Consider the following 17,359-nt stretch of genomic DNA (forward strand, 5'->3'; position numbering starts at 1 on the left):
AATACCTGAACTGCTTTGGCACCTACACCATTGTCTCTAGCCAGACATCATCCCACAATTCTTTCCCAGTGAATGGCGGGAGAATGTGCCTGCCCCCACGGGGAATTGTGGGAATGCATTGGGAGGGTTAAAGGGACTTGAGTGGGGCTAGCCTGCATCCACACTACAGGTTGTGTTAGCAGCTGATGACCTGTGCTGATTCAAGCTTTAGCCTGTGTCCCCTGACAGGCCGGGCTCTTGAGGTAAAAGCACCAACACACTTGATTTTGTAAGGCCAGGACCTGAGTTAAGGGAAACACTTGAGCAACTGTTAAAAAGGGCCTCCTAGCTCTTGCCCTCAGCTCTGCTACCAAGACAGACCCCTGAAGTAACATCTCTCTTCCATTATATGGCACAGAAAAATCACAGATCCAGATGCTATATTAATCACCATGGGTTCCCCAATATTTAACCCAATAACCTTTTTTGGCAGCTGTGAAAGTTAGCAGGATTTTGCTCATCCATTGTGCTGATTACGGAAAGCTATTGGAACAATCTATCTGGAGACAGGTTTGTGCCATCACATTAGATACACTCCCAGTTTAATTTTGCAAATGAAAATGCTTTTTCCTGTGAAGTTGATGGCAGCTTAGGTTTCAGACATTTCCCTTATGAACCTGTTATTCTATAAACATCCACTACAGGGATTCTTGGATTTTTCTCTGAAGTATCTGGCTGATGTAAGAGGATCCTGCAGTAGATGGACACTGGTCTGATCCACTGTAGCAATTATGTTCCTAAAAGAGCACAACTGAAACTTGTACTGCACCCAGGTGCTGGTAGTTGGTATTTTTTGATCCAGAGTTTAGTATCAGGCAGTCCAGATTCCCACCATCCTGCTCTTTAAAAATGCCCTTGATTGAAAGGCTTTAAAATAGACCAGGAAATCTGTACTGACATCCTTGTTATGTTGCCTTCAGCTTCATTGTTATTAGCACTAAACTACAGCAGCTTCTTGCTGCTGAATTCTGCAGAAGCCAGGACATGATTGTTTTACCCCCCCCACACACACACACACACACACCCCCGCCCATTATTCAAGCTATACTTGAAAATGTTCTATGCTGCCTGCAGCCCAAAAATACAGTTAACGTCTCCTTCCAACAGCTCCTATCAGTTATAGTAAGAGGCGGAGACTTAAGTGAAAGAGGAAGACCCTACCAAAGTTAGGCAACTGTTTAACCATACACTAGCACGGAAGCCCTTGCACATACAGAAATGAAAAAGACATCCTGTTTTTCACTCGGGTGGAGTGAAGCTTGAGTAATAATGTGGTAAACGCTCTGCAACACTCAGCTCCAAGTACTGTTACTCAGACCTACATGCAAGCGGAACATTGGTGCTCACATCTGCTGCCACCTTATTACACAGCACCATAGAAGAGTTGGGTCACATGCAGGAGAAAGGAAACAGTTTTTATTAGTACAGGAGAGGCAGAGAAGCTCCCTGAGGAAAGCAGAACCATTTAGAAATGTAGCAGTTGAAGTAGTGTTATTTTTTTAAGTACACCACCTCCTCCCTTCCCCAAGCCAATAGGTACTGGTTTGTGTTTGGCACACCTCAGCTAGACTGCAATGGAGAGGCTACCTGCCCACACATCCCCAAGGGCTTTGCAACAGGCTCATTGTGGGCAGCTTTGTGCAAGGATTAGGTGTTCCTCCCCATAGGGAACAGGATGCTATTTCCCATGAGAAATGGGCCTAGTCAGTTGTGCCTTGATTACCCAATCCTGCATTAGTTTGTTTCCTTTGGGAAAAATCTTTTGTGACAGCCAACCTTCCCTTCCCCCCCCCCCCCCCCCCCAAAAAGCCATGAACATAACTTAGCTACTCCCTTTAACTGTCCAAACACAGTGCTGCTGGAGTAACCTGTCCCCTCTTCCCAACCCATTGCAGGGGAGTAGAGTGCAGCTCATATGTGGCTTGACATATCAGTGCTTGTCTACCCACTAAAATGTTACCAATAGAGTTAAACAGATTAACTCTCACATACCCTCCACAGACACTTATTCTGGTATAAGAGAGTAAAACCCGTCCCAAGTGACATACACTAACCCGAAAAAAGCCATTCTTATACCAGCATGACTGCCCACACTGGAGTTACACCCATATATCAGTTTAAATTCACACTTTATCTTCTACTAGCATAACATTCCCACATGCACAAGCCCCAAGTTAGAGAGACCAGATATGGTACTTATCTGTTATTTCCTCCATGCCATTTCTCCCACAAGTTGTGGTCTAACAAGTCCCTTGTGCATGAAACATAATAATGTTGATCTACTTGATGCTGTATATGACCCTGTTTAAGAAGCAGAGTGCCCCCCACTCAATTTTGTTTATTGTTCTCTGCCTCCTGTCTAGGGCATAGACAAGAGGCAGGATGTTACAATTTCTTGCAACATCCTGCACAAACCATATTGAATTGAAATTTTCAATATTTTAGGAGTTCATTGTATTAAAAATGAAAGTGTTTGTGTAATTGTGGGATTAACTGGAAATTCTTTGGGAGGAAGACAGAATTAATGCAATCTCTGGCAAGTACTGTGAGCTTCAGAAGCCGATGCTGAACAACGTAGCAGACACAACTGATCTTTGTGGAAAATACACGTGAAGTGGAATCCTGAGGCAGATTGCAAACTCCCACGAGGGGCTCAGCCTTTGAAGCTTCATACTTGGGGTATGGGAGGGGACGGGACCTCTTGTCTGCTGCTCACCTGTTACAGGAGAACAGTTCAAAGACCGGCTGTATAAAGGAGTAACTGACTTACCCATGAGGGTTCTTGTACCGAGCACGAGGAACCACAGGAAAACTTCTAGGTGGGGTTTGAAGGACTGTTCACCAGCCAGAGATAAGTTGATTAGTAGGCATTTAGGGGGTTTTTTTGGTTTTTTTTTTTAATAGTATGTTTTCTCTGTAATGCTGTTACCTTAGGAATACATGTCCTTGCGTAGAAAGAGCTGTGGGGTAGTCTAACTGTGGTACTTACACTGGTTACTGTCTCTGAGGAGAAAAGTACAGCAGGCTGATTTAGGCAGCCAGCTGTTGCTGGGGAGGTCACAGTCCAGGCAGGGAGCTGTGCAGTCTGGAAACACCTGGGTCAGGAGGCAGAGAGAGACTGCCCAAGGAGGAACCTTCCTGAGTACCCTGGAGTGGGTGCCCTTGCTGGGCCACAGAGGGAAATACAGGTGCAGTTGCCCTGAACTGTAACACAAACAACCTGATATCAGGCACTATGCTTGCAGAGCTTCTGAACCAGGGTCCAGTACACTAGTGCGCTAGCAGGTCTCTTTACAAAGGATGCTCACAAGCTCAAGGGCAAACTGATCATCTGATTGGGGTCAGGAAGGAATTTTCTACCAGGTCCAATTGGCTGAGACTTGGAGCGGCTGCCTTCCTCTGATGCATGGGGTGTGTATTGCTAGGCTGGGCATGACTCCCTATATCATTTCTCTGCCATTGCAGGGCCCTTAGGCATTGGTGGCACCTCAGCCTCTCCTGTTCTCTGTCTGTGGCACACAACAGTTTAGTTTTCTGGGGACTGAAATGCTTTAGTCTAACCCAAGTTATTGGGCTCTGTACAGGGGTAATTGGGTGGAATATAATGGCCAGTGATATAAAGCAGGTCAGACAAGATGATCAAAGGCCAGAAGGGACCATTCAAATCTTTAAAATGACGGTGCAATGTGGCAGCCCCTTCTGCATGGCACTTCAAAACTAAAGAAGCCATGAGACACAAATACCCAACACCCCATGGCTAACCAGGCAGTAACCTTACACAGAAAAAGACAGATATCTGGTCTTCAGGAATTGTATTAGTAACACAAAGGCTCACAATAAGCTACCCAGACTCAGGGCTGCTTCCCCTGTGGTAGTTTGCTAAAAATTCACATGCAACTTTTACAGAATACATCAAGTGCTTCTCCTGAAGAATTTGGAAGAAGCACCTTCATGAGTAAAATTTCCATGGACAATAGCATTTTACTTGCAGAGCAAAGAGGTCACAGAAAGAGCAGGCAGTCCAGGCTAGGGACAAGAAGGCTAGCAGAATGACTCAACAGGAAGCAGAGATAACAGCAGAGCTGAGGAGAGAGAAAAGTTTCAGCAGGACTTTGGCTTGGTTGAGAACATTCTATGGGACATGCTGAAGGAGCTTTTCAATATCATCTTGGATCTTGATAGTTTCAAAGTGCCTGCTGTAGCGCTTGAAGGGCACGCCATCACGCCCAATGAGGAATTTTTCGAAGTTCCAGGAGATGTCATTCCTGCACACTGGAGACCAGATGATGTACTGTGGGTTGGTCATCAGCGACATTGGATCATCATGTGGGAAAGGCAGTGCCTCTTTCAGGAAAGTGAAGAGTGGGTGAGCATTTGCCCCATTCACATCACACTTCTCAAACATGGTGAAGTTGGGCTCATAACCATTGCCAGGGCGGACATGCTTTAAGGAAAGTAGGATCTCCTCATTGGTAGCGTTCTCCTATTAAGAGAAAAAGGAAGTGTGATCTAGTGCAAGGATAAACACCAACAATTGGAATGTATTCAAGACAGCGCTTCCATCTACATTACGGGAAGCAAACAAGAGACACAGAGTCTCTGTCTCTTTCACATTCACCTCCTAACACATACTTGTATTATTGTTGTTGTTACTTCTTGGTAATTCCTGCAATGCACATATATTCTCTGTAATTTTATTCTTTCAAAGTGTTATTTTAGTGTTTTGACTAGTCTATGCATTTCATAATTTTATTTCTTTTACACTTAAATTTAATTCTTTGAGTACTGAGTTCTAAAATGCCTAACCTGTCCTGGTTGGAGTAATTATCCCTATGGTAACTTCTTAAAAATATAATATATATCTAGGTTTGTTTTTTTTTTTTGTTTCTTCTGCTGCACATACCTCGGTGCACATAACAAAATTTATTCCACACATGGATGGAAAAAATGAAAGGGAACTTTGCCTAGCACCCTCGGCAACATGGGTGAACAGAAATGCAAGTCAGCCTCTTCCACCAGGCACATTTATTTTCACAAGCACACTTTTTGCCTAGATACATTCTATGCAGCAATGCCCTTGATATCTTATTTGCTAATTCACAACGTTGTTTATTTTGCAACAGTGCCTGGTAACTAGTGCCAATTAAGGAGAGTCTGCTGTAGCCCTGAACCTTAGTTACACTAGCAAGTAGTGTAGTAACAGTAGTAACACTGAACAAAGAAAGGCTGCAGGTCTGTTTGTTTTGCCAAAACACTTCCCTTTCAGACCCTCTATTACCCCACCCTCTGCCCCAGGCTGTTTTGCTCAGATACCAGCACTGCTGGGAAGCAAGAAGAACATTCTGCGATAACGCCATGCCAGCTAGCAACCTAGCCAATCCACTTAGCTTCAGCCACGGCTTGCTGTGACAGTGCGTGAAAATGGGAATGCAGGGCAAACACGGGAAACACTAGCAGCACAGACACATGGGCAGAGAACAGGCTCCCCAGCAGGCTTGTTGCTAGCCCACATCATGACGTTTACACTACTATTGTTACCCATTAGCTAGATTAAGGCGAGCACGGGCATGCCTATGCCTGCTCCAATCACACTGCCTAGGTAGGCACAGCCCTGGCAGGTCTCGAGCTGTACACCACTGACACTGCATGGCATAGCAGTCACTAGGCCAGCTAGGATGTAATCTGGCCAATGGATAGGACAACGGCATGTACTGAAGACCAGATGCAGGGACCAGCTCTGCCACTGGGGGGGCGGCCTGCCGATTGCTGTGAGGGTGGCAGGCAGGCTGCCTTCAGCGGCATGCCTGTGGGAGGTCCGCCGGTCCCGCGGCTGGCGGCAGGTACGCCGAAGGCGCGGACCGGCGGACCTCCCGCAGGCATGCCGCCGAACCCGCGTTACCAGCGAACTGCCTGCAGGCATGCCGCTGAAGGCTGCCTCGCTGCCGTACTTGGGGCAGCAAAATACATAGACCCACCCCTGCCTGCAGGACACCACGCCGGCGTGGGGGGGCAGCAGGGCCTGTGGAGGGAGGTCTCAGGCATTTAAACCTCTCCTCCTAAAAGACGCCCCAGAGCCCGCACCCCATGCTAGCTGCGCAGCTGCCCCGCGACCGCTGGGGGAGGGGTCAGTGGCTGTAGCCGGGCCCGGGCTTGCAGGCCGAGGCGGCAGCAGCAGCCGGCCGGGATCGCTACAGCACAGGAAGCGGCTGCAGGGGGGCCTCCCGAGCTGGGCTGTGCGAGCAGCCGCCTCCCGCCCCATCGCCCCCGCGCAGAGAGCCGCCCGCCCTGTCCCCGTTGGTACCTGGTGGCCGAACTGGTTGCAGGGGAAGGCCAGCACGGCCAGCCCGGGCCCATAGCGCCTCTGCAGCTCGCTGAGCTGGGCGAAGTCCCGGGCCGTGGTGCCTCAGAGCGACGCCACGTTGCTCACCAGCAGTACGCGGCCCAGGAGCGAGCCTAGCACCAGCGGTTCCGCCGCGTTCAGCGGCCGCGCCTGCAGCCCCGCCAGCCGCCCGGCTGCCATGGGATCGCGCAGGGTATGGGTCGGGAGCTGCGCCCGGGCAGGAGCCGCTGGCCCCCAGCGGGGTGGGGCCTGGCCAGGGCCGGCCCCCGGAGAGGGGCACGCACAGTTCCCGGGCGGGAGAGTCCCGGGGTGGGGGCCCAGCCCCAGCAGCAGGGGCCGGGCCGGGCCGGATGGGCGTCTCAGCGTCCCGGAGGGTGGAGCTACAGCCGGACCGCGGCTGGCCTCGCTGTGCCCTGGGGTCCCTGTGTTTTCTTCAGGAATTAAAATTCGGGGCAGGGGATAGTGAGGACTGATGAGGGGTAAGACCGTTAGGGCAAAGGTGGGCTGTATGGCACCATAGTAAAAACTGAAAAATGTTTCATGACCATTTTATTAGCTTTAACTTACGTTTTTAAATCATCACACAAAGTAAAGTTGGCTACACAAGCCTACTATGAAGCAGTATATCTACATCCTTCTTGGTTTCCTGTTGTAATTTTGCACAACTCTGTTAATTAACTTCTCGAATACAGTACATTCATTTTTGGTGGCATCTCGTGTGTCTGGTACCTCCAGTCCTTCATGATATGCTCATGATTGTGCAGAAGGTGACTTCTATTCAGAATTCTATTCAATGAGGAAAAAGAATGCTCAACTGTAGCTATTGTGACTGGAAGTAGAAAGAGATTAATTCCTACTTCTGTCATCCCAGGAAACAGCACAAAGTTTGGGTCGAACCACTAGTGATGATAAGAAGAAGTTGAAGTAAAATCTTCATTTGTTCATCATATGATATTCCACTCTGTGTTCAAATTCTCTATTCTGTCCTGATCACATGGCAGCCTCATTGCAGGTAGTGCCTCACTCCACTCAACTGACCGTGTTTTATAAGACAGGCATCTGTAAAAGCTACGTAGAGGTTGATAGAATCCAGAAGTTGCTGTTGTAGAGATGTAAGAATCAAGTCTGTGTACTTTACTTTTTCAGATGGCTTAAAAAACACTTCTTGTCCTCTTAATTTAAGGAGTCAATATAAGTGCCCTAATTAGTCAACTTCTGAACTGAAGTCATTGCTTCTTCTGGTATGTTTTCAATTGATATTTCTCTGATGGATCCAAGGGTAGTTTCCATTGCTGGACAGAGATCTTCTACTGTTCTAGCAGATGCCTAGATGGCATTGTTTAATGACCCAGGCGGTTTCAACAGTAGACTTACAAGCAGGGCCGGTGCAACCCATTAGGCGACCTAGGCGGTTGCCTAGGGCGCTAGCAATTGGTGGGCGGCATTTCGGATCCTTCGGCGGCTACCGCTGCAGCCGGATCTCATAGACTCATAGACTTTAAGGTCAGAAGGGACCATTATGATCATCTAGTCCAGGGGTCTCAAACATGTGGCCCGTGGGCCGCATGCGGCCCGCGGGGTGATTTTCTGCGGCCTGCGAACCCCTTGCAGCCCCCACGCCCTCACCCAGTGTTTACCAGAGCGGCTCCGGCCGGACGTGCACCGGGAGCAGGGCATGCTCCCTGCCTGCCTGCCCTACCCTGCGCAGCTCTGGGAAGAGTCTGGAACATGGGGAAGGGAGGGCGGAGGGGCTGTGTGTGGCTGTTGCTTTAGGCAGCGCCCCCAGCAGCTCCCATTGGCCGGGAACGGGGAACCGCGGCCAATGGGAGCTGCTAGCAGCGATGCCTCAAGCAACAGAAACACACAGCTCCTCCGCCCCCCCTTCCCCACGTTCCAGCCTCTTGCGGGGGCAGGGCAGACAGGCAGGCAGGGAGCCTGCCTTGCCCCCGGTACGTGCCGGGCCAGATCCTGCCCCCCAAACCCCTCCTGCAGCTGAACCCCCTGCCCTGAGCCCCCTGCCACACCCTGCACCCCGACCCCCGCCTCACCCCGCACCCCTCCTGCATCCCAACCCACTGCCCTGAGCCCCATGCCGCACCCCTCCTGTGCCCCGACCCCCTGCCGTACCCTGCACCCCTCCTGCACCCTGACACCTGCCCTGAGCCTCCGCCGCACTCTGCACCCCGACCCCCTGCCGCACCCCGCACTCCTCTTGCACCCCAACCCACTGCCCTGAGCCCCCTGCCGCACCCCACACTCCTCTTGCACCCCAACCCACTGCCCTGAGCCCCCTGCCGCACCCTGCACCCTGACCCCCTGCTGTACCCCTCACCTCTCCTGCACCCCACACCCCAACTCCCTGCTCTGAGCCCCCACCACACCCCACACCCCTCCTGCACCCCCTGGGGGCAGGGAGGGGGCAGAGTTGGGATGGGGATTTCGGGGAAGGGGTTGGAATGGAGGCAGGGAAGGGGTGGGCAGGGGCGGGGCCTCATGGAAGGGGTGGAGTGGGGCCGAGGGCGGCGGGGGGGGGGGAGGTGTCAGTAATGCGGCCCTCGGGCCAATGTACTAGTCCTCATGTGGCCCTCATGGTCATTTGAGTTTGAGACCCCTGATCTAGTCTGACCTCCTGCACAATGCAGGCCACAGAATCTCACCCACCCACTCCTGTAACAAACCCCTAACCTATGTCTGAGTTATTGAAGTCCTCAAATCGTGGTTTAAAGACCTCAAGGTGCAGAGAATCTTCCACCAAGTGACCCATGCCCCACACTGCAGAGGAAGGCGAAAAACCTCCAGGGCCTCTGCCAATCTGCCCTGGAGGAAAATTCCTTCCCGACCCCAAATATGGCAATCAGTTAAACCCTGAGCATGTGGGCAAGACTCACCAGCCAGCACCCAGGAAAGAATTCTCTGTAGTAACTCAGATCCCACCCCATCTAACATCCCATCACAGACCATTGGGCATAATTACCTGCTAATAATCAAAGATCAATTATTTGCCAAAATTAGGCTATCCCATCATACCATACCATTAATTGGCAAAATTAGGCTATCCCATCATACTATCCCCTCCATAAACTTATCAAGCTTAGTCTTGAAGCCAGATATGTCTTTTGCCCCCACTACTCCTCTGGGATGGCTGTTCCAGAACTTCACTCCTCTAATGGTTAGAAACCTTCGTCTAATTTCAAGTCTAAACTTCCTAGTGTCCAGTTTATATCCATTTGTTCTTGTGTCCACATTGATACTAAGCTTAAATAATTCCTCTCCCTCCCTGATATTTATCCCTCTGATATATTTATAAAGAGCAATCATATCTCCCCTCAGCCTTCTTTTGGTTAGGCTAAACAAGCCAAGCGCTTTGAGTCTCCTTTCATAAGACAGGTTTTCCATTCCTCAGATCATCCTAGTAGCCCTTCTCTGTACCTGTTCCAGTTTGAATTCATCCTTCTTAAACATGGGAGACCAGAACTGCACACAATATTCCAGATGAGGTCTCACCAGTGCCTTGTATAACGGTACTAACACCTCCTTATCTTTACTGGAAATACCTCGCCTGATGCATCCCAAGACCGCATTAGCTTTTTTAACGGCCATATCACATTGGCGGCTCATAGTCATCCTGTGATCAACCAGTACTCCGAGGTCCTTCTCCTCCTCTGTTACTTCCAACTGATGTCCCCAATTTATAACCAAAATTCTTGTTATTAATCCCTAAATGCATGACCTTGCACTTTTCACTATTAAATTTCATCCTATTACTATTACTCCAGTTTACAAGGTCATCCAGATCTTCCTGTATGATATCCCGGTCCTTCTCTGTGTTAGCAATACCTCCCAGCTTTGTGTCATCCGCAGACTTTATTAGCACATTCCCACTTTTTGTGCCAAGGTCAGTAATAAAAAGATTAAATAAGCTTGGTCCCAAAACCGATCCCTGAGGAACTCCACTAGTAACCTCCTTCCAGCTTGACAGTTCACCTTTCAGTACGACCCGTTGTAGTCTCCCCTTTAACCAGTTCCTTATCCACCTTTCAGTTTTCATATTGATCCCCATCTTTTCCAATTTAACTAATAATTCCCCATGTGGAACTGTATCAAATACCTTACTGAAATCGAAGTAAATTAGATCCACTGCGTTTCCTTTGTCTAAAAAATCTGTTACCTTCTCAAAGAAGGAGATCAGGTTGGTTTGGCATGATCTACCTTTTGTAAAACCATGTTGTATTTTGTCCCAATTACCATTGACCTCAATGTCCTTAACTACTTTCTCCTTCAAAATTTTTTCCAAGACCTTGCATACTACAGATGTCAAACTAACAGGCCTATAGTTACTTGGATCACTTTTTTTTCCTTTCTTAAAAACGGGAACTATGTTAGCAATTCTCCAGTCGTACGGTACAACCCCTGAGTTTACTGATTCATTAAAAATTCTTGCTAATGGGCTTGCAATTTCATGTGCCAGTTCCTTTAATATTCTTGGATGAAGATTATCTGGGCCCCCCGATTTAGTCCCATTAAGCTGTTCGAGTTTGGCTTCTACCTCGGATGTGGTAATATCTACCTCCATATCCTCATTCCCATTTGTCATCTTACCATTATCCCTAAGCTCCTCATTAAAGACTGAGGCAAAGTATTTGTTTAGATATTGGGCCATGCCTAGATTATCCTTAACCTCCACTCCATCCTCCGTGTTTAGCGGTCCCACTTCTTCTTTCTTTGTTTTCTTCTTATTTATATGGCTATAGAACCTTTTACTATTGGTTTTAATTCCCTTTGCAAGGTCCAACTCTACATGGCTTTTGGCCTTTCTCACTTTATCCCTACATGTTCTGACCTCAATAAGGTAGCTTTCCTTGCTAATCCCTCCCATCTTCCACTCCTTGTAGGCTTTCTGCTTTTTCTTAATCACCTCTCTGAGATGCTTGCTCATCCAGCTTGGTCTACAACTCCTGCCTGTGAATTTTTTCCCCCTTTCTTGGGATGCAGGCTTCTGATAGTTTCTGCAACTTTGACTTGAAGTAATTCCAGGCCTCCTCCGCCTTTAGATCCACAAGTTCTTCAGTCCAATCCACTTCCCTAACTAATTTCCTTAATTCTTTAAAGTTAGCCCTTTTGAAATCAAAAACCCTAGTCCCAGATCTGTTTTTGTTTATCCTTCCATCTAGTTTGAACTGAATTAGCTCATGATCACTCAAACCAAGGTTGTCCCCTACAACCATTTCTTCTATGAGGTCCTCACTACTCACCAAAACCAAATCTAAAATGGCATCCCCTCTTGTTGGTTCTTCAACTACTTGGTGAAGGAATCCATCAGCTATCGCATCCAGAAAAATCTAAGCCCTATTATTATTACTAGCATTTGTCCTCCAGTCTATATCTGGGAAGTTAAAGTCTCCCATGATCACAAAATTCCCATTAGTGTTTACTTCATTAAAAACATTAAAGAGGTCTCTATCCATATCCAAATTGGATCCCGGCGGTCTGTAGCACACCCCAAGCACCATCTCAGGGGAGGCTCTAGTAGCTTTCTTTCCCAATGTGATTTTTGCCCAGACAGACTCTGTCTTATCCATTCCATCACTTCTTATTTCTTTACAATCTACCTCATCATTGATATACAGTGCTACTCCACCACCTTTGCCTTTATTTCTGTCTTTCCTAAACAGCACATAGCTTTCAATACCTGTACTCCAGTCATGACTACTATTCCACCATGTTTCTGTTATCCCTATAATATCCGGTTTCACTTCCTGCACCAGTAGCTCTAGTTCCTCCATTTTGTTACCTAGGCTCCTCGCATTAGTGTACAAACATCTTAATTTTTGCCGTTTGGCTTCACTGACATTCTTCTTTACCCGATTAGGCACAGACATTCTACCACCAGTATCACTTATTAGACCGGTATCTACACTACCCTTCCTCCTTATGTCCATTCTCCTGCCCATGGCTGTATCCTTTCTTACTTTGTTTTCTTCCCTCTCAATATTAAATTCCGGCGTGGAGATTACCTGGACATCTCCCAACCATCTCCCCCAAATTCCTAGTTTAAAGCTCTCTTAATCAGTTGTGCCAGCCTCCATCCTAGAAGTCTATTTCCCTCCTTACTCAGGTGAAGTCCATCCCGAGAGAACAGTCCTCTGTCCATGAATGCTTCCCAGTGGCCATACATCCCAAAGCCCTCCTTATAGCACCACTGCCTGAGCCATCTGTTGATCACCATAATCTTGTCACACCTTTGTCGTCCTTCTGTAGGAACAGGCAGAATCCCACTGAAGATCACCTGAGCCTCGATTTCCTTAAGCGTCTTCCCCAGCCTGGCATAGTCTCCCTTGAAACGTTCCAGCGAGAATCTAGCCGTATCATTTGTTCCCACATGAAGGACAATCAGTGGATTCTTTCCCGCTCCTGTTAGGATCCTTTTCAGCCTCAGGTCCACATCCCGTATCTTAGCACCCGGCAGACAGCACACCCTTCTGTTCTCCGGATCAGCTCTAGTTACAGGCCTGTCTATTCTTCTCAGTAAGGAGTCCCCAATCACGTAGACCTGCCTTTTCCTGGTGATGGTGCGATTCTCCGGTCTATCCCCTGTTCCCTCTGGCTGCAAGTCCTCTCGATTTCTATTGTCCCTTGCAATCCTCCGCAACCCATCCCTTATCCTCCTGGGGCTCATATTTGGTGTTGTTATCTCCATTGACTCTTCCCCTCTTCCTATGGGACTAGCTGCTCTTCTCTTCTTCCTTGCCCTCTCACCTTCAGCGACCACCTGTTGTGCCCCTTCTTAATTTTCCAACTCTGCAAACCTGTTCCTGAGCTCTATTTCTCCTTCACTAGCCCGTCTTTTCCTCTGCCTGGTTCTCTTAGTCACATGCTTCCACTGTCCACTTTCCTCACCCAGCAGTCTCCCCTCAGAATTCTTTGGTCCTGCTTCCATCTGCAAGTCTGAGCTTTTCCCCTCGAACCCCCTTCTAAACTCATCCACCTGCATCTCCAATCCACGGATCTTTTCTTCCATCAGCTCTATCAGGCGGCACTTCATGCAGACGAAACTCTTTTCAGGTACCCCCTCCAGGATCATGTACATGCCGCAGCTTCCACATCCAGTCATCCTCATTGCATCTTCCACTGCTGCCTCTGTGTCGGTCATAGCCTTCCCACCTAAAACCTGTTAGTCCAGGAAACAGAAACCAAAGGAAACCACCACTACCTACAGCAAAACAAGCCCCCAACGGGCACCAGAACACCGGCAGAACACCACCCACTCCCTTCTCTAGCCTGTCTATTCCTCTGCTTAGTCTCCCCCGCAAACTCCCCTTGCAAACTCCCACTGAAACTCCCCTGTTTACAGCTCTGCTTGCAGGCTCCTGTGCCACTGCAGCTGTCTTCGGCCGCCCCGGTCGTCATCGGCATTTAGGCGGAGGGAGCTGGGGCAGGGGGGCGTGGGGAGGGCCGCCTGCAGCAAGTAAGGGGGGGGGGTGGCACGCAGGGGAACTCCCCGCCCCAGCTCACTTCTGCTCCGCCTCCTCCCCTGAGCACGCTGCCCCGCTCTGCTTCTCTTCCTCCCAGGCTTGCGACGCCAAACAGCTGATTGGCGCCGCAAGCCTGGGAAGCAGGATTCTGTGATACCTATTATATCAATATCCTCTTTTATCATGAGGCACTCTAGTTCACCCATCTTATTATTTAGACTTCTAGCATTTGTGTACAAGCACTTTAAAAACTTGTCACTGTTTATTTGTCTGCCCTTTTCTGACAGCAAATGGAGGTGAGCTACAGCTCACAGCTTTCAGTCAGCCAAAAAGTGGTGTGAGCACTCTGACCAGCAAACCATGTTACAGGCATTTTAAACCTGCCCATGCCTGCTGGGTGACATGGCCATGGAAACCAGGACACCTTATCCAGGGAGAGTGGAGGCTCCAGAGACCAGGCTCTGGGAAAGGGCTCAACTGGATGTAGAACTGCAGAGAGTTATGAAAGCAAAGAGGAGTAGCTCTACTTCTTATAGTGACATGGCTGGGAGTCCTTGTTCATGAGCCTAGCTACGTGCCAGGAACTAGGGGTTCTCACAAGAAATTTTTTGGTAGCCTCAGAGTGCAGCCACCAAGTCTTGCCAGTGGCCTCTCTGACAATTTTTCCTAAAATAGTTAATTAACTTTAGGAAAAATAAATAAATATGCACATATACACATCCAAATCATTGTCATTTATTTATGTAGGTGTTTTTTGCAAGCTCGGAAATAAAAATAATGTACAGTTCTCTCTATTCTTAACTGGACCTAAACAGAATAGAAACACAAATAAGGTACTCTGGATGTTCTTGTCTTTTGTTTTTGTTGTTTCTTTTGCTTTTTTGGTTCCTTTTTTTTCAGACTTGCTAGCTAATAAGTTTGCTGCTGTGAAAAGTGATATTTGTATGTTTGTTAATATCATTTTTCACAGCAGACTTGCTAGCTAGCTGGGAGGCAGTGAAAAGCGATATTAACAAACATACAAATATCACTTTTCACAGCAGATTTACTCAGCCCCGGCAAGCTGGGGAACAAATTAAGCCCTGGATGGAGAGGTGGGTAGGGAGGCAGTGGGGGCCAGAGGTGATAGGTGAGGGGGCCGTGGTAGGCAGCAGGGGCCAGCAACAATGGCTGGGGGCGACTTGGGCTGGTGCCCAAAGCCATGTGGCCGGGGACTGGAGCCCGCTGCTGTGTGGCCAAAACCTGGGGTGGGAGGATGCAATGGGGGCCAGTGGTGATGGGTGGGGGGTGAGCTTGGGGCCAGAGCCTGAGCCCGCCATTGTGCAGCCAGAGCCCAGGGATGGAGGAGACAGCAGGGGCCAGGGGTCATGGGGGGAGTGGTGAGCCTGGGGCTGGAGCCCGCTGCTATGCAGCTGGAGCCCCAAACCCCCTGGCCAGAACTGGCACCCCTGGGCTGAATCCAGAAGCCCGAGGCGCCCCCCCCCCCAGGAAGGTGGGGAACTCACACCGGCCGCCTGCTCCTCCGGCGTTTCTGGCTACAGAGGGGGGCAGGGCCCAACCCCTGCTGGTGGCCCCAGGGAAGGGGCCACCTCTTCCCCTCCTCCCAATCACCGACTAGGAGGCTGTGGTGGCAGGAAAAGCCCCTGGTGGCAGCATGCAGTCACGGTGGCCACATTTGAGAAACGCTGGGCTAGGGACTGTGTGAGACTAGGCAGCAAGTGAGGTGGCACCCAGTTAAGATTCAACAGTTATTAACCTTGTGCTGTGGTGACATGGATGCAACCAGCCATTCCCCTGACTAGCCATCGGCCCGGTCAGAAGTTGCTGTGTGGCTGGATCCTGCTTGATTACAAAACTATGGTGGTGCTCTGAATCTACACTGTTTCCCCAGGGGCAGGGAGCAGATGGAGAATAAACAGGTTTGTGAACCCTGGAACTCCGTGTGATGCAGGCCAAAAGGAAGCAACGAAGATGAAATGCCACTAACTGGAGTTACTTTTGTTCCTTTAAACTTTGCCGTGGGAGATCTGGGTGGCAATTAGCCCCTGGCGACTGAGTCTCTGGATTTTGGTGACATGTTTGTGTAAACAGACCTCTCCCTGTGCTGTGCAGGCGCAGGCTCAGTACACTCAGGCTGATCTGCTGCCTTCCCCAGCACGTCAGTGCCTGCAGGCAGTAAGTGTAGTGCTCTCACTTGGGAAAGCAAGAGAGCACCTGCTCGTCCCCACTTGCCCAAAGTGGCCCCAACCCACAGCTGCTTTGGCAACTCGCCAGGCTCATCAGGGCCACACCAAATTTGCATAGACAGGAAAGTTCATCTTTAATCAAGAGCAAGAGTGTGGCTGAATGGCTAACCACCGCGGTGGGAGGTTTCCCAAGCCCTCCAGAGCCCCAGCATCCCAGGACACTTGCTGTGGCCACAGCCATCAGTGTTGCAAGTGTCACAGGCACACAGGCACCAGAAAGTAGCTGAGCAGCAGAGCAGAGTGAGGGTTTGTGGTGTGAGAGCTCTGTGTACACACAAACACTGGGGCACAAGAAACAGCTCAGTTTGCAAAGCCCAATGCTTGAAAGTTAAGAAATGCCAGATTTAAGGTGGTCTGTACAGCCCCCTTGGGGGCATATGCTTTGTGATAGGCTAATGGTGATGGCTACAGGATTGCACAGGCCTATTGCTGCAGGATTTGTGTCTCATCCAGTGCACAGTCTGGGCGGGCTCAGGGAACACTTAGCACTGAACGTGTGGCCCCCTGCCTTATTTACTGCCACCATTCAGATCCTGCAGGGAATACAGTCACTTTCATTTCCCCGAAAACAACAAGGAGTCTGGTGGCACCTTAAAAACTAACATTTATTTGGGCATAAGCTTTCGTGGGTAAAAACCTCACTTCTTCAGATGCATTCTTTCATTTCCCCGCTGGCTTTGCTATGGCCACACATCACTGCGGGAGCTGTGAGCTAGAGTCAGCATGGTGCACTGATGTTACAGTCTGTAACTCTTTGGCATCCTGTCCCTCACTGGAATCCTCAGCCGTAAGTTAGGTGCCTGGGCGCGCCCTGCTTTGCATGGGAAGACACAGGCACCCAAGAAAGGGATCCTCAGAAACCAGCACATTGAGCGGGGAGCCATCGAAAAAAGTCAGGAGTGAATTGCACTTAAGCAGGCTCAGCCCTTTCTCATGAAACACCAGAGAGAGAGACCTGACCCCGTTCCAGCCAGTATCCTAGGGCACACACCTGGGATGTGGGAGAGTTGTTTTCAACCCTCTACACTGCCTGATCTGGAACAGGGACTTGAACCTGGGCCTCCCAACTTCTGGGAATACCCCGCCCACCAGGTTGTAGGGCATTCTGGGGTGGGATCTCTCAGTCTCGCCCATTAAAGTTTTGTCTAAATAGTTCAGTATTCCTTGGGGCAGAGCAAAGGAGAGTGTGTGCATGGGCGAGACACTGACATGTTAGCCCCATAGCAGGGCACTCACTCAGGCTGTGGGGAGAGAGATTCGAG

At 49.4% G+C, this 17,359-nt stretch overlaps 1 protein-coding gene across 1 annotated transcript; it reads right to left on the reverse strand.

The window, feature by feature from the left end:
* Positions 1-3,836: 3,836 nt before the first annotated feature.
* GPX1 (glutathione peroxidase 1) lies at positions 3,837-6,618 on the reverse strand. The gene is made up of 2 exons (XM_065408774.1): positions 6,341-6,618; positions 3,837-4,522 (listed from the first exon to the last, which is right to left on the reverse strand). Exons 1-2 carry the CDS (start codon positions 6,557-6,559, stop codon positions 4,172-4,174), a joined length of 570 nt encoding a protein of 189 aa, XP_065264846.1. The 5' UTR covers positions 6,560-6,618; the 3' UTR covers positions 3,837-4,171.
* Positions 6,619-17,359: the final 10,741 nt, after the last annotated feature.

Source organism: Emys orbicularis, chromosome 7 (assembly GCF_028017835.1).
Source record: "Emys orbicularis isolate rEmyOrb1 chromosome 7, rEmyOrb1.hap1, whole genome shotgun sequence".
Lineage (NCBI taxonomy): Eukaryota > Metazoa > Chordata > Testudines > Emydidae > Emys > Emys orbicularis.